General features: G+C 50.3%; 1 protein-coding gene across 1 annotated transcript in view; it reads left to right on the top strand.

Moving 5' to 3' along the window:
- The window catches only part of LOC115122996 (kinesin heavy chain-like), a 208625-nt gene that overhangs the window by 79518 nt on the left and 108791 nt on the right, over nt 1-20316 (top strand). The window contains exon 2 of the mRNA XM_065000738.1: nt 13908-13995. Coding sequence (XP_064856810.1) covers nt 13908-13995 — 88 coding nt within the window. The remainder of the gene's footprint in view (nt 1-13907; nt 13996-20316) is intronic.

Raw genomic sequence — 20316 nt, forward strand, 5'->3', positions numbered from 1 at the left:
CTCTCTGTTTCTCCCCCTCTCTCTCTCTGTTTCTCCCCCTCTCTCTCTCTGTTTCTCCCCTCTCTCTCTCTCTGTTTCTCCCCTCTCTCTCTCTGTTTCTCCCCCTCTCTCTCTCTGTTTCTCCCCCCACCTCTCTCTCTCTGTTTCCCCCTCTCTCTCTCTGTTTCCCCCCCTCTCTCTCTCTCTGTTTCTCCCCCTCTCTCTCTCTCTGTTTCTCCACTCTATCTCTGTTTCTCCCCTTCTCTGTCTCTGTTTCTCCCCCCTCTCTCTCGTTTCTCCCCTCTATCTCTGTTTCTCCCCCTCTCTCTCTCTGTTTCTCCCCCTCTCTCTCTGTTTCTCCCCTCTCTCTCCCTCTCTCTGTTTCTCCCCTCTCTCTCTGTTTCTCCCCCTCTCTCTCTCTGTTCCCCCCTCTCTCTCTCTGTTTCTCTCCCTCTCTCTCTCTCTCTCTGTTTCTCCCCCCTCTCTCTCTCTCTGTTTCTCCCCCTCTCTCTCTATGTTTCCCCCTCTCTCTCTCTCTGTTTCTCCCCCTCTCTCTCTCTGTTTCTCCCCCCTCTCTCTCTCTGTTTCTCCCCTCTATCTCTGTTTCTCCCCCTCTCTCTCTCTGTTTCTCCCCCTCTCTCTCTCTGTTTCTCCCCTCTCTCTCCCTCTCTCTGTTTCTCCCCCCTCTCTCTCTCTGTTTCCCCCTCTCTCTCTCTGTTTCTCCCCTCTCTCTCTCTGTTTCTCCCCTAACTCTCTCTGTACTCCCCACCCCTCTCTCTCTGTTTCCCCCTCTCTCTCTGGTTCCCCCCCCCTCTCTCTCTGTTTCTCCCCCTCTCTCTCTCTGTTTCCCCCTCTCTCTGTTTCCCCCCCTCTCTCTCTCTGTTTCTCCCCCTCTCTCACTCTGTTTCTCCCCCTCTCTCTCTGTTTCTCCCCCTCTCTCTCTCTGTTTCCCCCCTCTCTCTCTGTTTCTCCCCTCTCTCTCTCTGTACTCCCCCACCCCCTCTCTCTCTGTTTCTCCCCTCTCTGTCTATCTCTGTACTCCTCCACCCCTCTCTCTCTGTACTCCCCACCCCTCTCTCTCTCTGTACTCCCCCACCCCTCTCTCTCTCTGTACTCCCCCACCCTTCTCTCTCTGCACTCCCCCACCCCTCTCTCTCTCTGTTTCCCCCTCTCTCTCTGTACTCTCCCCCCCACCTCTCTCTCTCTCTGTTTCTCCCCTCTCTGTCTCTCTCTCTCTCTGTTTCCCCCTCTCTCTCTGTACTCCCCACCCCTCTCTCTCTGTTTCTCCCCACCCCCTCTCTCTCTGTTTCCCCACCCCTCTCTCTGTCTCTCTCTCTCTGTTTCTCCCCCTCCTCTCTGTTTCTCTGTACTCCCCCCCCTCTCTCTCTGTTTCTCCCCCTCTCTCTCTGTTTCTCCCCCTCTCTCTCCTCTCTCTGTTTCTCCCCTCTCTCTCTGTTTCTCCCCCTCTCTCTCTCTGTTTCTCCCCCTCTCTCTCTCTGTTTCTCCCCCTCTCTCTCTCTGTTTCTCCCCCTCTCTCTCTCTGTTTCTCCCCCTCTCTCTCTCTGTTTCTCCCCCTCTCTCTCTCTGTTTCTCCCCTCTCTCTCTCTGTTCCCCCTCTCCCTCTCTCTATCTCTCTCTGTTTCTCCCCTCTCTCTCTCTCTGTTTCTCCCCCTCTCTCTCTCTGTTTCCCCCTCTCTCTCTGTTTCTCCCCCTCTCTCTCTCTGTTTCTCTCCCCTCTCTCTCTCTGTTTCTCCCCCTCTCTCTCTCTGTTTCTCCCCTCTCTCTCTGTTTCTCCCCCTCTCTCTCTCTGTTTCTCCCCCTCTCTCTCTCTGTTTCTCCCCCTCTCTCTCTCTCTGTTTCTCCCCCTCTCTCTCTGTTTCTCCCCCTCTCTCTCTCTGTTTCTCCCCCTCTCTCTCTCTGTTTCTCCCCCTCTCTCTCTCTGTTTCTCCCCCCCCTCTCTCTCTCTGTTTCTCCCCCTCTCTCTCTCTGTTTCTCCCCCTCTCTCTCTCTGTTTCTCCCCCTCTCTCTCTCTGTTTCTCCCCTCTCTCTCTCTCTCTATCTCTGTTTCTCCCCCTCTCTCTCTCTGTTTCTCCCCCTCTCTCTCTCTGTTTCTCCCCCTCTCTCTCTGTTTCTCCCCTCTCTCTCTGTTTCTCCCCCTCTCTCTCTGTTTCTCCCCTCTCTCTCTCTGTTTCTCCCCTCTCTCTCTCTCTGTTTCTCCCCTCTCTCTCTGTTTCTCCCCCTCTCTCTCTGTTTCTCCCCCTCTCTCTCTCTGTTTCTCCCCTCTCTCTCTCTGTTTCTCCCCCTCTCTCTCTCTGTTTCTCCCCCTCTCTCTCTCTGTTTCTCCCCCTCTCTCTCTCTGTTTCTCCCCCCTCTCTCTCTCTGTTTCTCCCCCTCTCTCTCTCTGTTTCTCCCCCTCTCTCTCTCTGTTTCTCCCCCCTCTCTCTCTCTGTTTCTCCCCCCTCTCTCTCTCTGTTTCTCCCCTCTCTCTCTCTGTTTCCCCCCTCTCCTGTTTCCCCCCCTCTCTCTCTGTTTCTCCCCCTCTCTCTCTCTGTTTCTCCTCTCTCTCTCTGTTTCTCCCCTCTCTCTCTCTGTTTCCCTCCTCTGTTTCTCCACTCTCTCTCTGTTTCTCCCCCTCTCTCTCTCTGTTTCTCCCCCTCTCTCTCTCTGTTTCTCCCCCCTCTCTCTCTGTTTCTCCCCCTCTCTCTCTCTGTTTCTCCCCCTCTCTCTCTGTTTCTCCCCCTCTCTCTCTCTGTTTCTCCCTCTCTCTCTGTTTCTCCCCCTCTCTCTCTGTTTCCCCCTCTCTCTCTGTTTCTCCCCCTCTCTCTCTCTGTTTCTCCCCCTCTCTCTCTCTGTTTCTCCCCCCCTCTCTCTCTGTTTCCCCCCCTCTCTCTCTCTGTTTCTCCCCTCTCTCTCTGTTTCTCCCCCTCTCTCTCTCTGTTTCTCCCCTCTATCTCTGTTTCTCCCCCTCTCTCTCTCTGTTTCTCCCCCTCTCTCTCTGTTTCTCCCCTCTCTCTCTCTCTCTGTTTCTCCCCCTCTCTCTCTCTGTTTCCCCCTCTCTCTCTCTGTTTCTCCCCTCTCTCTCTCTCTGTTTCTCCCCCTCTCTCTCTGTTTCCCCCACCCCCTCTCTCTCTGTTTCCCCCTCTCTCTCTCTCTCTCTCTCTCCCCCCTCTCTCTCTGTTTCTCCCCCTCTCTCTCTCTGTTTCCCCCCTCTCTCTGTTTCCCCCTCTCTCTCTCTGTTTCTCCCCCTCTCTCTCTGTTTCTCCCCCTCTCTCTCTCTGTTTCTCCCCTCTCTCTCTCTTTTTCTCCCCCTCTCTCTCTGTTTCTCCCCCTCTCTCTCTCTGTTCCCCCCCCTCTCTCTCTGTTTCTCCCCCTCTGTCTCTCTCTCTCTCCCCCTCTCTCTCTCTCTCCCCCCCCTCTCTCTCTCTGTTTCTCCCCACTCTCTCTCTCTGTTTCTCCCCCTCTCTCTCTCTCTGTTTCCCCCCCTCCTCTCTCTCTGTTTCCCCCCTCTCTCTCTCTCTGTTTCTCCCCACCCCTCTCTCTCTGTTCCCCCACCTCTCTCTCTCTCTGTTTCTCCCCCCTCTCTCTGTTTCCCCCCCTCTCTCTCTCTGTTTCTCCCCCCCACTCTCTCTCTGTTTCTCCCCTCTCTCTCTCTCTCTGTCCCCCCCCTCTCTCTCTCTGTTTCTCCCCCTCTCTCTCTATCTTCTCTGTACTCCCCCCACTCCTCTCTGTTTCCCCCCTCTCTCTCTCTGTTTCCCCCCTCTCTCTCTCTGTTTCTCCCCCTCTCTCTCTCTGTTTCTCCCCCCCCCTCTCTCTCTCTGTTTCTCCCCCTCTCTCTCTCTCTGTTTCTCCCCCCTCTCTCTCTCTGTTTCTCCCCTCTCTCTCTCTGTTCCCCCCACTCTCTCTCTGTTTCTCCCCACCCTCTCTCTCTCTGTCTCCCCCCCTCTCTCTCTCTGTTTCTCCCCTCTCTCTCTCTCCCACCCCTCCTCCCCCCTCCCTTCTCTCTCTCTGTTTCCCCCCTCTCTCTCTCTGTTTCCCCCCTCTCTCTCTGTTTCTCCCCTCTCTCTCTCTGTTTCTCCCCTCTCTCTCTCTCTCTGTTTCTCCCCCTCCCTCTCTGTCTCTGTCTCTGTTTCTCCCCCTCTCTCTCTCTGTTTCTCCCCCTCCCCTCTGTCTCTGTACTCCCCCTGTTTCTCCCTCTCTCTGTTTCTCCCCCTCTCTCTCTCTGTTTCTCCCCCTCTCTCTCTCTGTTTCTCCCCCTCTCTCTCTCTCTCTCTGTTTCTCCCCTCTCTCTCTCTCTGTTTCTCCCCCTCTCTCTCTCTGTTTCTCCCCCTCTCTCTCTCTGTTTCTCCCCTCTCTCTCTCTGTTTCTCCCCCTCTCTCTCTCTGTTTCTCCCCTCTATCTCTGTTTCTCCCCCTCTCTCTCTCTGTTTCTCCCCCTCTCTCTCTCTGTTTCTCCCTCTCTCTCCCTCTCTCTGTTTCTCCCCCTCTCTCTCTCTGTTTCTCCCCCTCTCTGTCTCTCTCTCTGTTTCTCCCCTCCCCCACCCCTCTCTCTGTTTCTCCCCCTCTCCCTCTCTCTGTTTCTCCCCCTCTCTCTCTGTTTCTCCCCCTCTCTCTCTCTGTTTCTCCCCCTCTCTCTCTCTGTTTCTCCCCCCTCTCTCTCTGTTTCTCCCCCTCTCTCTCTCTGTTTCTCCCCTCTCTCTCCCCCTCCTCTCTCTGTTTCTCCCCCTCTCTCTCTCTGTTTCTCCCCTCTCTGTCTCTGTTTCTCCCCCCCCCTCTCTCTCTCTGTTTCCCCCACTCTCTCTCTCTGTTTCTCCCCTCTCCCTCTCTCTCTCCCACCTCTCTCTCTGTTTCCCCCCCTCTCTCTCTCTGTTTCCCCCTCTCTCTCTCTGTTTCCCCCCTCTCTCTCTCTCTGTTTCCCCCACCCCTCTCTCTCTCTGTTTCCCCCTCTCTCTCTGTTCCCCCTCTCTCTCTCTGTTTCTCCCCTCTCTCTCTCTGTTTCTCCTCTCTCCTCTCTCTCCCCTCTCTCTGTTTCTCCCCCTCTCTCTCTCTCTGTTTCTCTGTCTCCCCCCCCTCTCTCTCTGTTTCCCCCCTCCCTCTCTCTCTGTTTCTCCCCATCCTCTCTCTCTGTTTCTCCCACCTGTTCTCTCTCTCTCTGTTTCTCTCCCTCTCTCTCTCTCTGTTTCTCCCCCTCTCTCTCTCTCTCTCTCTCTGTTTCTCCCCCTCTCTCTCTGTTTCTCCCCCTCTCTCTCTGTTTCTCCCCTCTCTCTCTCTGTTTCTCCCCTCTATCTCTGTTTCTCCCCCTCTCTCTGTTTCTCCCCCTCTCTCTCTCTGTTTCTCCCCTCTCTCTCTCTCTCTCTGTTTCTCCCTCTCTCTCTCTGTTTCTCCCCCTCTCTCTCTCTGTTTCTCCCCACCTCTCTCTCTCTCTGTTTCTCCCCCTCTCTCTCTCTGTTTCCCCCTCTCTCTCTCTCTGTTTCTCCCCCCTCTCTCTCTCTGTTTCTCCCCCTCTCTCTCTCTGTTTCTCCCCCCTCTCTCTCTCTCTCTGTTTCCCCCTCTCTCTCTCTCTTTCTCCCCCTCTCTCTCTCTGTTTCTCCCCCTCTCTCTCTCTGTTTCTCCCCCTCTCTCTCTCTGTTTCTCCCCCTCTCTCTCTCTGTTTCTCCCCCTCTCTCTCTCTGTTTCTCCCCCTCTCTCTCTCTGTTTCTCCCCTCTCTCTCTGTTTCTCTCCCCCTCTCTCTCTGTTTCTCCCCTCTCTCTCTCTCTCTCTCTGTTTCTCCCCTCTCTCTCTGTTTCTCCCCCCCTCTCTCTCTGTTTCTCCCCCTCTCTCTCTCTCTGTTTCTCCCCCTCTCTCTCTCTGTTTCTCCCCCTCTCTCTCTCTCTCTGTTTCTCCCCTCTCTCTCTCTCTGTTTCTCCCCCTCTCTCTCTCTCTCTTCTCCCCCCTCTCTCTGTTTCTCCCCCTCTCTCTCTCTGTTTCTCCCCCTCTCTCTCTCTGTTTCTCCCCCTCTCTCTCTCTGTTTCTCCCCCTCTCTCTCTCTGTTTCTCCCCTCTATCTCTGTTTCTCCCCCCTCTCTCTCTCTGTTTCTCCCCCTCTCTCTCTCTGTTTCTCCCCTCTCTCTCTCTCTCTGTTTCTCCCCTCTCTCTCTGTTTCTCCCCCCTCTCTCTCTGTTTCCCCCTCTCTCTCTCTGTTTCTCCCCCTCTCTCTCTCTCTGTTTCTCCCCCCTCTCTCTATGTTTCCCCCCTCTCTCTCTCTCTGTTTCTCCCCCTCTCTCTCTCTGTTTCTCCCCTCTCTCTCTCTGTTTCTCCCCTCTCTCTCTCTGTTTCTCCCCCCCTCTCTCTCTGTTTCTCCCCCTCTCTCTCTCTGTTTCTCCCCTCTCTCTCCCTCTCTCTGTTTCTCCCCCTCTCTCTCTCTGTTTCCCCCTCTCTCTCTGTTTCTCCCCCTCTCTCTCTCTGTTTCTCCCCTAACTCTCTCTGTACTCCCCTACCCCCTCTCTCTCTGTTTCCCCCCTCTCTCTCTCTGTTTCCCCCTCTCTCTCTGTTTCTCCCCCTCTCTCTCTCTCTGTTTCCCCCCTCTCTCTGTTTCCCCCTCTCTCTCTCTGTTTCTCCCCCCTCTCTCTCTGTTTCTCCCCCTCTCTCTCTTTGTTTCTCCCCCTCTCTCTCTCTGTTTCCCCCTCTCTCTCTGTTTCTCCCCTCTCTCTCTCTGTTTCCCCCACCCCCTCTCTCTCTGTTTCTCCCCTCTCTGTCTCTCTCTGTTCCTCCACCCTCTCTCTCTCTGTTTCCCCACCCTCTCTCTCTCTGTACTCCCCCCTCTCTCTCCCTCTCTCTCTGTTTCTCCCCCACTTCTCTCTCTGCTCCCCCCCCCTCTCTCTCTGTTTCCCCCTCTCTCTCTGTTTCTCCCCCTCTCCCTCTCTCTGCACTCCCCCACCCCTCTCTCTCTCTGTTTCCCCCTCTCTCTCTGTACTCCCCCTCTCTCTCTGTTTCCCCCCCCCTCTCTCTCTGTTTCTCCCCTCTCTCTCTCTCTCTCTCTCTCTGCACTCCCCCACCCCTCTCTGTCTCTGTTTCCCCCTCTCTCTCTGTTTCTCCCCCTCTCTCTCTCTGTACTCCCCCCCCCTCTCTCTGCACTCCCCCTCTCTCTCTCTGTTTCTCCCCCTCTCTCTCTCTCTGTTTCTGTTTCCCTCTCTCTCTCTGTTTCTCCCCCCTCTCTCTCTCTGTTTCTCCCCCTCTCTCTCTCTGTTTCTCCCCTCTCTCTCTCTCTCTGTTTCTCCCCTCTCTCTCTGTTTCTCCCCCCTCTCTCTCTCTGTTTCCCCCTCTCTCTCTCTGTTTCCCCCTCTCTCTCTCTGTTTCTCCCCCTCTCTCTCTCTGTTTCTCCCCCTCTCTCTCTCTGTTTCTCCCCTCTCTCTCTCTGTTTCTCCCCCTCTCTCTCTCTGTTTCTCCCCTCTCTCTCTGTTTCTCCCCTCTCTCTCTGTTTCTCCCCTCTCTCTCTCTGTTTCTCCCCCTCTCTCTCTCTGTTTCTCCCCTCTCTCTCTCTCCCTCTCTCTCTCTGTTTCTCCCCCTCTCTCTCTCTGTTTCTCCCCCTCTCTCTCTCTGTTTCTCCCCCCCTCTCTCTCTCCCTCTCTCTCTCTCTCTGTTTCTCCCCCTCTCTCTCTCTGTTTCTCCCTCTCTCTGTTTCTCCCCCTCTCTCTCTCTTCTCCCCCTCTCTCTGTTTCTATCTCTGTTTCTCCCCCTCTCTCTCTCTGTTTCTCCCCTCTCTCTCTCTGTTTCTCCCCTCTCTCTCTCTCTCTGTTTCTCCCTCTCTCTCTCTGTTTCTCCCCTCTCTCTCTCTGTTCCCCCCCTCTCTCTCTGTTTCTCCCCTCTCTCTCTCTCTGTTTCTCCCCCTCTCTCTCTCTGTTTCTCCCCCTCTCTCTCTCTGTTTCTCCCCCCTCTCTCTCTCTGTTTCTCCCCTCTCTCTCTCTGTTTCTCCCCCTCTCTCTCTCTGTTTCTCCCCTCTCTCTCTCTGTTTCTCCCCCTCTCTCTCTCTGTTTCTCCCCCTCTCTCTCTCTCTGTTTCTCCCCTCTCTCTCTCTGTTTCTCCCCTCTCTCTCCTCCCCTCTCTCTCTCTGTTTCTCCCCCTCTCTCTGTTTCCCCCTCCCCTCTCTCTGTTCCCCCCCCTCTCTCTGTTTCTCCCCCCCCTCTCTCTCTCTGTTTCTCCCCCTCTCTCTCTCTGTTTCTCCCCCTCTCTCTCTCTGTTTCTCCCCCTCTCTCTCTGTTTCTCCCCCTCTCTCTCTCTGTTTCTCCCCCTCTCTCTCTCTGTTTCCCCCTCTCTCTCTCTGTTTCTCCCCTCTCTCTCTGTTTCTCCCCCTCTCTCTCTCTGTTTCTCCCCTCTCTGTCTCTCTCTGTACTCCCCACCCCTCTCTCTCTCTGTTTCCCCACCCCTCTCTCTCTCTGTTCCCCCACCTCTCTCTCTGTTTCTCCCCACCCCCTCTCTCTCTCTGTTTCCCCCCCTCTCTCTCTCTGTACTCCCCCCCTCTCTCTCTGTTTCCCCCCCTCTCTCTCTGTTTCTGTTCTCTCTCTCTCTCTGTTCTCCCCTCTCTCTCTCTGTTTCCCCCCACCCCTCTCTCTCTGTTTCTCCCCCTCTCTCTCTCTCTCTCTCTTTCTCCCCCACCCCTCTCTCTGTCTCTGTTTCTCCCCCTCCCCTCTCTCTCTGTTTCCCCCCTCTCTCTCTCTGTCCCCTCCCCTCTCTCCCCCCCTCTCTCTCTCTGTTTCTCCCCCTCTCTCTCTCTGTTTCTCCCCCTCTCTCTCTCTGTTTCTCCCCCTCTCTCTCTCTCTGTTTCTCCCCCTCTCTCTCTCTGTTTCTCCCCACTCTCTCTCTGTTTCTCCCCTCTCTCTCTGTTTCTCCCCTCTCTCTCTCTGTTCTCCCCCCCTCTCTCTCTGTTTCCCCCCTCTCTCTCTGTTTTCCCCCTCTCTCTCTCTGTTTCTCCCCCTCTCTCTCTCTGTTTCTCCCCTCCCTCTCTCTCTGTTTCTCCCCCTCTCTCTCTCTGTTTCCCCCTCTCTCTCTCTGTTTCTCCCCCACTCTCTCTCTGTTTCTCCCCTCTCTCTCTCTCCCCTCTCTCTCTGTTTCTCCCTCTCTCTCTCTGTTTCTCCCCTCTCTCTCTGTTTCTCCCCTCTCTCTCTGTTTCTCCCCCTCTCTCTCTCTGTTTCTCCCCACTCTCTGTTTCTCCCCCTCTCTCTCTCTGTTTCTCCCCTCTCTCTCTCTGTTTCTCCCCCTCTCTCTCTCTCTTTCCCCCCTCTCTCTCTGTTTCTCTCTCTCTCTCTCCTGTTTCCCCCCTCTCTCTCTCTGTTTCTCCCCCTCTCTCTCTCTGTTTCTCCCTCTCTCTCTCTGTTTCTCCCTCTCTCTCTCTGTTTCTCCTCTGTACTCTCTCTCTGTTTCTCCCCTCTCTCTCTCTGTTTCTCCCCCTCTCTCTCTCTCTGTTTCTCCCCCTCTCTCTCTCTCTCTGTTTCCCCCTCTCTCTCTGTTTCTCTCTCTGTTTCCCCCTCTCTCTCTCTGTTTCTCCCCTCTCTCTCTCTCTCCCCCTCTTTCTCTCTCTTTCTCCTCCCTCTCTCTGTTTCTCCTCTCTCTCTCTCTCTGTTTCTCCCCCTCTCTCTCTCTGTTTCTCCCTCCTCTCTCTCTCTGTTTCTCCCCTCTCTCTCTCTGTTTCTCCCCTCTCTCTCTGTTTCCCCCTCTCTCTCTCTCTGTTTCTCCCCCTCTCTCTCTCTGTTTCTCCCCTCTCTCTCTCTGTTCCCCCTCCCCCTCTCTCCCCCTCTCTCTCTTCTCCCCTCTCTCTCTCTGTTTCTCCCCCCCTCTCTCTCTGTTTCTCTCCCCCCCCCTCTCTCTCTGTTTCTCTCTCTGCACTCCCCCACCCCTCTCTCTCTGTTTCTCCCCCCTCTCTCTCCCCCACACCCTCTCTCTTTCTGTACTCCCCCACCCCTCTCTCTCTCTGTACTCCCCCACCCCTCTCTCTCTGTACTCCCCCACCCCTCTCTCTCTGTACTCCCCCCCTCTCTCTCTCGGCTCCCCCACCCTCTCTCTCACTCTGTTTCTCCCCTCTCTCTCTCTCTCTCTCTCTCTGTACTCCCCACCCCTCTCTCTCTGTACTCCCCACCCCTCTCTCTCTCGTTTCTCCCCCACCTCTCTCTCTCTGTTTCTCCTCTCTCTCTCTCTCTCTCTCTCTGTTTCTCCCCCTCCCCTCTCTGTCTCTGTACTCCCCACCCCTCTCTCTCTGTTTCTCCCCCCCCCCCCTCTCTCTGTTTCCCCCCCCTCTCTCTGTTTCACTCCCCACACTCTCTCTCTCTGTTTCTCCCCCTCTCTCTCTCTGTTTCTCCCCCTCTCTCTCTCTCTCTGTTTCTCCCTCTCTCTCTCCTGTTTCTCCCCCTCTCTCTCTCTGTTTCCCCCTCTCTCTCTCTGTTTCTCCCCTCTCTCTCTGTGTTTCTCCCCCTATCTCTCTCTGTACTCCCCCCTACCCCCTCTCTCTCTGTTTCCCCCTCTCTCTCTCTGGTCCCCCCCTCTCTCTCTCTCTGTTTCTCCCCCTCTCTCTCTCTGTTTCCCCCCTCTCTCTGTTTCCCCCTCTCTCTCTCTCTGTTTCCCCCTCTCTCTCTGCACTCCCCCTCTGTTTCCCCTCTCTCACTCTGTTTCTCCCCTCTCTCTCTCTCTCTCTCTTTCTGTACTCCCCCACCCCTCTCTTTCTCTGTACTCCCCCACCCCTCTCTCTCTGTAACTCCCCCACCCCTCTCTCTCTGTTTCTCCCCTGTTTCTCCCCTCTCTCTCTCTCTGGCACTCCCCCACCCCTCTCTCACTCTGTTTCTCCCCCCTCTCTCTCTCTCTCTCTCTCTCTGTACTCCCCCACCCCTCTCTCTCTGCACTCCCCCACACCTCTTTCTCTCTGTTTCCCCCTCTCTCTCTGCACTCCCCACCCTTCTCTCTCTCTGTTTCTCGCCCCCTCTCTCTGTTTCTCCCCCTCTCTCTCTCTTCTCCCCCCTTTCTCTCTCTCTCTGTAGTCCCCCACCCCTCTCTCTCTCTGTAGTCCCCCACCTCTCTCTCTCTGTACTCCCCCACCCCTCTCTCTCTCTGTATCTCCCCCCTCCTCTTCCTCCCATACTGGAGCCAGTATGATATATTAGCCGTCTAATGGGTTGGACTGTGATGTGATCCTCTCTAGGGGTTGGTAGCTGGGGCTAATCAAAACACCACCCTCTATAGCCACTCAGTAACACCACTCTCTATAGCCACTCAGTAACACCACTCTCTAGAGCCACTCAGTAAAACCACTCTCTATAGCCACTCAGTAACACCACTCTCTATAGCCACTCAGTAACACCACTCTCTAGAGCAACTCAGTAACACCACCCTCTAGAGCCACTCAGTAACACCACTCTCTAGAGCCACTCAGTAACACCACCCTCTAGAGCCACTCAGTAACACCACTCTCTATAGCCACTCAGTAACACCACTCTCTAGAGCCACTCAGTAACACCACTCTCTAGAGCCACTCAGTAACACCACTCTCTATAGCCACTCAGTAACACCACTCTCTATAGCCACTCAGTAACACCACTCTCTAGAGCCACTCAGTAACACCACTCTCTATAGCCACTCAGTAACACACACTCTCTATAACCACTCAGTAACACCACCCTATATAGCCACTCAGTAACACACACTCTCTATAGCCACTCAGTAACACCACTCTCTCTAGCCACTCAGTAACACCACTCTCTCTAGCCACTCAGTAACACCACTCTCTATAGCCACTCAGTAACACCACTCTCTATAGCCACTCAGTAACACACACTCTCTATAACCACTCAGTAACACCACCCTCTATAGCCACTCAGTAACACACACTCTCTATGGCCACTCAGTAACACCACTCTCTCTAGCCACTCAGTAACACCACTCTCTCTAGCCACTCAGTAACACCACTCTCTCTAGCCACTCAGTAACACCACTCTCTATAGCCACTAGAAAGAAGAAGAAAGAAGTTCAATAACAGGTTGAAACTGAGTGGGGAAAAATGTGGTTGTTGTGGATGTTGTTTTCAAAGCCAAACACAACGAAATGGACAGCTGCTTTTTAAGGTGATGATTCATTCAAACCAGGTATAGTGCATAGCAGAGTTGATGTATAGGCCTATATATGAGCCCAAGCCTGAAAAAAATAACATTATTATAAAATAATGATTGTGCCATTATATAATACCGAATATTACACACGTCAGTAAAACATTTTTTTTTGTTAAACAGCTACGTAGATTGAAGATGTTTTTGGTACGTGATTGGTCTAGCTAGCCTAAACTCCAAGATTCTAGGAGCCGCTTTTGAGTGATGACTGTATTGCCATGTATACTGGATGGGCTGGTTACCTGGAGCTACGCTCCAAACGTTCTATCCATGAGTCTGGTATAGAACGTATTTGGGCCTAGACGATGCTGTTGGTTCGTTGATTGTGCTGGGCGGTTTACAGTTAACGAGCTGACGGGGTTAAAAATCTGTCGTTCTGCCCCCTGAACAGCCAGTTAACCCACTGTTCCTAGACCAGTTAACCCACTGTTCCTAGGCCAGTTAACCCACTGTTCCTAGACCAGTTAACCCACTGTTCCTAGGCCAGTTAACCCACTGTTCCTAGACCAGTTAACCCACTGTTCCTAGACCAGTTAACCCACTGTTCCTAGGCCAGTTAACCCACTGTTCCTAGACCAGTTAACCCACTGTTCCTAGGCCAGTTAACCCACTGTTCCTAGGCCAGTTAACCCACTGTTCCTAGACCAGTTAACCCACTGTTCCTAGGCTAGTTAACCCACTGTTCCTAGGCCAGTTAACCCACTGTTCCTAGACCAGTTAACCCACTGTTCCTAGGCCAGTTAACCCACTGTTCCTAGACCAGTTAACCCACTGTTCCTAGACCAGTTAACCCACTGTTCCTAGGCCAGTTAACCCACTGTTCCTAGGCCAGTTAACCCACTGTTCCTAGGCCAGTTAACCCACTGTTCCTAGACCAGTTAACCCACTGTTCCTAGGCCAGTTAACCCACTGTTCCTAGACCAGTTAACCCACTGTTCCTAGGCCAGTTAACCCACTGTTCCTAGACCAGTTAACCCACTGTTCCTAGACCAGTTAACCCACTGTTCCTAGACCAGTTAACCCACTGTTCCTAGGCCAGTTAACCCACTGTCCCTAGGCCAGTTAACCCACTGTTCCTAGACCAGTTAACCCACTGTTCCTAGGCCAGTTAACCCACTGTTCCTAGGCCAGTTAACCCACTGTTCCTAGGCCAGTTAACCCACTGTTCCTAGGCCAGTTAACCCACTGTTCCTAGGCCAGTTAACCCACTGTTCCTAGGCCAGTTAACCCACTGTTCCTAGGCCAGTTAACCCACTGTTCCTAGGCCGTCATTGAAAATAAGAATTTGTTCTTAACTGACTTGCGTAGTTAAATAAAGGATAAATAAAAAGACTTCCGTTTGAGACGCATCCAGCATCAGGGAACGTGTTCAGGGATGTGTTTTTCTCCGCCTGCAACCCAAATGGCACCCTATTCCCTATAAAGTGCACTACTTTCAAGCCATATCAGAAGTAGTGCACTATGTATGGAACAGGGTCACAGTTGAGACGATTCCAGAGTCAGAGACCGTGTAAAGGACTGTGCGTGTCTGTGTGTCTGTGTGTGTTTCTGTGTGTTTCTGTGTTTGTCTGTGTGTCTCTGTGATTGTTATGATGTATTGACCGACTCTGGATCTCTGTGTGCGTGTCTGTGTGTTTCTGTGTGTGTTTGTGTGTTTGTGTGTGTGTTTGTGTGTGTGTTTCTGTGTGTGTTTGTTGTGATGTATTGACCGACTCTGTGTGTGTTTGTAGTGTTTCTGTGTGTATTTGTGTGTTTCTGTGTGGGTGATGTATTGACTGACTCTGTGTCTGTGTGGTTCTTGGCTTCACAGGGGAAGTCCTATGTGTTTGACCGGGTGTTCCCCACCAACACAACACAGGAACAGGTGTACAACACCTGCGCCAAGCAGATAGTCAAAGGTGAGTGCCAGCATCTCTCTCTCTCTCTCTCTCTCTCTCTCTCTCTCTCTCTCTCTCTCTCTCTCTCTCTCTCTCTCTCTCTCTCTCTGTACCAGTCAAACGTTTGAACACACCTACTCATTCAAGGGTTTTTCTTAATTTTTTGCTATTTTCTACATTGAGAATAATAGTGAAGACATCAAGACTATGAAATAACACATATGGAATCATGTAGTAACCAAAATAGTGTTTAAAAAATCATCTCAATTGGGTTGAGGTCGATTGATTGTGGAGGCCAGGTCATCTGATGCAGCACTCCATCACTCTCCTTCTTGGTCATATAGCCCTTACACAACCTGGAAGTGTGTTGGGTCATTGTCCTGTTGAAAAACAAATGATAGTCCCATTAAGCACAGACCAGATGGGATGGCGTATCGCTGCAGAATGCTGTGGTAGCCATGCTGGTTAAATGTGCCTTTGATTCTAAATGAGTCACTGACAGTGTCACCAGCAAAGCACCCCAACACCATCACACCTCCTCCTCCATGCTTCACGGTGGGAACCACACATGCGGAGATCATCCGTTCACCTACTCTGCGTCTCATACAGACACGGCGGTTGGAACCAAAAATCTCAAATTTGGACAGATTTCCACCAGTCTAATGTCCATTGCTCGTGTTTCTTGGCCTAAGCGAGTCTCTTCTTCTTATTGGTGTCCTTTAGTAGTGGTTTCTTTGCAGCAATTCGACCATGAAGGCCCGATTCACGCAGTCTCCTCTGAACAGTTTATGCTGAGATGTGTCTGTGACTTGAACTCTGTGAAGCATTTATTTGGGCTGCAATTTCTGAGGCTGGAAACTCTCATGAACTTATCCTCTGCAACAGAGGAACCTCTGGGTCTCCCTTTCCTGTGGCGGTCCTCATGAGAGCCAGTCTCATCATAGTGCTTGATGATTTTTGTAACTGCACTTAAAGAAACTTTCAAAGTTCTTGAAATTTTCTGGATTGACTGACCTTCATGTTTAAAAGTAATGATGGTCGGTCGTTTCTCTTTGTTTATTTGAGCTGATCTTGCCGTAATATGGCCTTGGTCTATTTACCAAATAGGGCTGTCTTCTGTATACCACCCCTACCTTGTCACAACACATCTGATTGGCTCAAACGCATTAAGAAGGAAAGAAATTCCACAAATTAACTTTTAACAAGGCACACCTGTTAATTGAAATGCATTCCAGTTGAATACTTCATGAAGCTGGTTGAGAGAATGCCAAGAGTGTGCACCGCTGTCATCAAGGCAAAGGGTGGCTACTTTGAAGAATCTCAAATATAAATATATTTTGAATTGTTTAAAACTTTTTTATATGATTTCATATGTGTTATTTTCATAGTTTTGGTGTCTTGATGTTTTGATGTCTTCCACAATTTACGAGTTGGTGTGTCCAAACTTTTGACTGATACTGTATATGTTTCCAACATACCTAAACATGTGCCAAGAAGATGCCTAGTCAAAGGGGAGGAGCCACTTACCACCACCATACCCCAGAGCAGCCGAAGCTGACAGAACAGCTGGCAGCTTCACTTTGATTCTAGTAGTAGTTTGGGCCTGATAAAAAAAGAACCCAAAAGCAATCATGTGCATGCTTATCTTGAATGAAATATCAAGGCTTGTAAATGAGATATGGGCTCTACTGTCTTGCTCCAGTCTCTCTTGCTCCAGTCTCTCTCTCTCTCTCTCTCTCTCTCTCTCTCTCTCTTCTCTCTCTCTCTCTCTCTCTCTCTCTCTCTCTCTCTCTCTCTCTCTCTCTCTCTCTCTCTTTCTCTCTCTCTCTCTCTCTCTCTCTCTCTCTCTCTGTCTCTCTCTCTCTCTCTCTCTCTCTCTCTCTCTCTCTCTCTCTCTCTCTCTCTCATTCTGCTACATTCAAAGATATTGCAGATTTCAATCCAGTTGTCTAACATGTCTGTTTGTGATTGAGTCTAGGACAGATAGATGGCTGGAAGAGGAAGATAACAGCACAGCCAGAACAAAGAGAGCATTAGGGAACAGAGAGAATCATCAGATACACCCAATGAGAACCCAGCCAGAGGTAGAGAGTAACAACAGAGACACCCAATGAGAACCCAGCCAGAGGTAGAGAGTAACAACAGAGACACCCAATGAGAACCCAGCCAGAGGTAGAGAGAAACAACAGAGACACCCAATGAGAACCCAGCCAGAGGTAGAGAGAAACAACAGAGACACCCAATGAGAACCCAGCCAGAGGTAGAGAGTAACAACAGAGACACCCAATGAGAACCCAGCCAGAGGTAGAGAGTAACAACAGAGACACCCAATGAGAACCCAGCCAGAGGTAGAGAGTAACAACAGAGACACCCAATGAGAACCCAGCCAGAGGTAGAGAGTAACAACAGAGACACCCAATGAGAACCCAGCCAGAGGTAGAGAGTAACAACAGAGACACCCAATGAGAACCCAGCCAGAGGTAGAGAGAAACAACAGAGACACCCAATGAGAACCCAGCCAGAGGTAGAGAGAAACAACAGAGACACCCAATGAGAACCCAGCCAGAGGTAGAGAGTAACAACAGAGACACCCAATGAGAACCCTGCCAGAGGTAGAGAGTAACAACAGAGACACCCAATGAGAACCCAGCCAGAGGTAGAGAGTAACAACAGAGACACCCAATGAGAACCCAGCCAGAGGTAGAGAGTAACAACAGAGACACCCAATGAGAACCCAGCCAGAGGTAGAGAGAAACAACAGAGACACCCAATGAGAACCCAGCCAGAGGTAGAGAGTAACAACAGAGACACCCAATGAGAACCCAGCCAGAGGTAGAGAGTAACAACAGAGAGAGAGCGAAATGTGGGAGTTTATCAAGATTGGATTTGTTTTCAAATTCTTAATGGGTCTGTGTAATCTGGGGGAAATATGTGTCTCTGATAGGGTCATACCAAGTTAGGAAGTGCAGGTTGGTTTCCTCCTCATCTTGTGGCCTCTCTCAATAGCAAGGCTCACTGAGTCAAATAACGTGAAATAGATTTTAAAAAACAATAGTGAAATAAACTATTTAAAAAATGAACATTAAATGTTACACTCACAGAAGTTCCAAATGTCATATTATGTATATATACAGTGTTGTAATATATACAGTGTTGTAATATATACAGTGTTGTAATATATAGTGTTGTAATATATACAGTGTTGTAATATATACAGTGTTGTAATATATACAGTATTGTAATATATACAGTGTTGTAATATATACAGTATTGTAATATATACAGTGTTGTAATATATACAGTGTTGTAACATATACAGTATTGTAATATATACAGTGTTGTAATATATACAGTATTGTAATATATACAGTGTTGTAATATATACAGTGTTGTAATATATACAGTATTGTAATATATACAGTGTTGTAATATATACAGTATTGTAATATATACAGTGTTGTAATATATACAGTATTGTAATATATACAGTGTTGTAATATATACAGTATTGTAATATATACAGTGTTGTAATATATACAGTATTGTAACATATACAGTATTGTAATATATACAGTGTTGTAATATATACAGTATTGTAATATATACAGTTTTGTAATATATACAGTGTTGTAATATATACAGTATTGTAATATATACAGTGTTGTAATATATACAGTATTGTAATATATACAGTGTTGTAATATATACAGTATTGTAATATATACAGTATTGTAATATATACAGTTTTGTAATATATACAGTATTGTAATATATACAGTGTTGTAATATATACAGTATTGTAATATATACAGTGTTGTAATATATACAGTGTTGTAATATATACAGTATTGTAATATATATAGTGTTGTAATATATACAGTATTGTAATATATACAGTATTGTAACAATGTACAAATGGTTAAACAACACAAGGGAAAATATATAAACATATATATGGGTTGTATTTACAATGGTGTTTGTTCTTCACTGGTTGACCTTTTCTTGTGGTAACAGGTCACACATCATACTGCTGTGATGGCACACTGTTGTATTTCATCCAATAAAGATGGGAGTTTATCAAAATTGCGTTTATTTTCACATTCTTTGTCTGTATCTGTAATCTGAGGGAAATATGTATCATACATTTAGCAGGAGGTTAGGAAGTGCAGCTCAGTTTCCACCTCATTTTGTGGGCAGTGAGCACATAGCCTGTCTTCTCTTGAGAGCCATGTCTGCCTACGGCGGCCTTTCTCAATAGCAAGGCTATGCTCACTGAGTCTGTACATAGTCAAAGCTTTCCTTAAGTTTGGGTCAGTCACAGTGGTCAGGTATTCTGCCACTGTGTACTCTCTGTTTAGGGCCAAATAGCATTCTAGTTTGCTCTGTTTTTTTGTAAATTCTTTCCAATATGTGATTTGGTTTGGTTTAATTGTGTTGCTGTCCTGGGGCTCTGTGGGGTGTGTTTGTGTTTGTGAACAGAGCCCCAGAACCAGCTGGCTTAGGGGACTCTTCTCCAAGTTCATATCTCTGTAGTTGATGGCTTTGTTATGGAAGGTTTGGGAATCGCTTCCTTTTAGGTGGTTGTAGAATTTAACAGCTCTTTTCTAGATTTTGAGAATTAGTGGGTATCTTCCTAATTCTGCTCTGCATGCATTATTTGTTTTTTTGCTTTGTACACTGAGGATATTTTTGCAGAATTCTGCATGTAGAGTCTCAATTTGGTGTTTTCCCCATTTTGTGATTTCTTGGTTGGTGAGCGGACCCCTGACCTCACATCCATAAAGGGCAATGGGCTCTATAACTGATTCAAGTATTTCTAGCCAGATCCTAATTGTTATGTCAAATGTTATGTGGCCCTTCTTGCCTTGTCTCTCAGCTCATTCACAGGTTTGTGGAGTTACCTGTGGCGCTGATGTTTAGGCTGGGGTATGTATAGTTTTTTTGTGTGCTCTAGGGCAACGGTGTCTAGATGGAATTTGTATTTGTGGTCCTGGCAACTGGACCTTTTTTGGAAGACAATTTATTTTTTGTCTTACGGAGATTTACTGTCAGGGCCCAAGTCTGACAGAATCGTTGCAGAAGATCTAGGTGCTGCTGTAGGCCCTCATTGGTTGGGGACAGATCTAGGTGCTGCTGTAGGCCCTCATTGGTTGGGGACAGATCTAGGTGCTGCTGTAGGCCCTCATTGGTTGGGGACAGATCTAGGTGCTGCTGTAGGCCCTCATTGGTTGGGGACAGATCTAGGTGCTGCTGTAGGCCCTCATTGGTTGGGGACAGATCTAGGTGCTGCTGTAGGCCCTCATTGGTTGGGGACAGATCTAGGTGCTGCTGTAGGCCCTCATTGGTTGGGGACAGATCTAGGTGCTGCTGTAGGGCCTCAGTGGTTGGGGACAGATCTATGTGCTGCTGTAGGCCCTCATTGGTTGGGGACAGATCTAGGTGCTGCTGTAGGCCCTCATTGGTTCGGGACAGATCTAGGTGCTGCTGTAGGCCCTCATTGGTTGGGGACAGATCTAGGTGCTGCTGTAGGCCCTCATTGGTTGGGGACAGATCTAGGTGCTGCTGTAGGCCCTCATTGGTTCGGGACAGATCTAGGTGCTGCTGTAGGCCCTCATTGGTTGGGGACAGATCTAGGTGCTGCTGTAGGCCCTCATTGGTTGGGGACAGATCTAGGTGCTGCTGTAGGCCCTCATTGGTTGGGGACAGATCTAGGTGCTGCTGTAGGCCCTCATTGTTTCGGGACAGATCTAGGTGCTGCTGTAGGCCCTCATTGGTTGGGGACAGATCTAGGTGCTGCTGTAGGCCCTCATTGGTTGGGGACAGATCTAGGTGCTGCTGTAGGCCCTCATTGGTTGGGGACAGATCTAGGTGCTGCTGTAGGCCCTCATTGGTTGGGGACAGATCTAGGTGCTGCTGTAGGCCCTCATTGGTTGGGGACAGATCTAGGTGCTGCTGTAGGGCCTCAGTGGTTGGGGACAGATCTAGGTGCTGCTGTAGGCCCTCATTGGTTGGGGACAGATCTAGGTGCTGCTGTAGGCCCTCATTGGTTGGGGACAGATCTAGGTGCTGCTGTAGGCCCTCATTGGCTGGGGACAGATCTAGGTGCTGCTGTAGGCCCTCATTGGTTCGGGACAGATCTAGGTGCTGCTGTAGGCCCTCATTGGTTGGGGACAGATCTAGGTGCTGCTGTAGGCCCTCATTGGTTGGGGACAGATCTAGGTGCTGCTGTAGGCCCTCATTGGTTGGGGACAGATCTAGGTGCTGCTGTAGGCCCTCATTGGTTGGGGACAGATCTATGTGCTGCTGTAGGCCCTCATTGGTTGGGGACAGATCTAGGTGCTG

Source organism: Oncorhynchus nerka, linkage group LG15 (genome assembly GCF_034236695.1).
Source record: "Oncorhynchus nerka isolate Pitt River linkage group LG15, Oner_Uvic_2.0, whole genome shotgun sequence".
Taxonomy (NCBI): Eukaryota; Metazoa; Chordata; class Actinopteri; order Salmoniformes; family Salmonidae; genus Oncorhynchus; species Oncorhynchus nerka.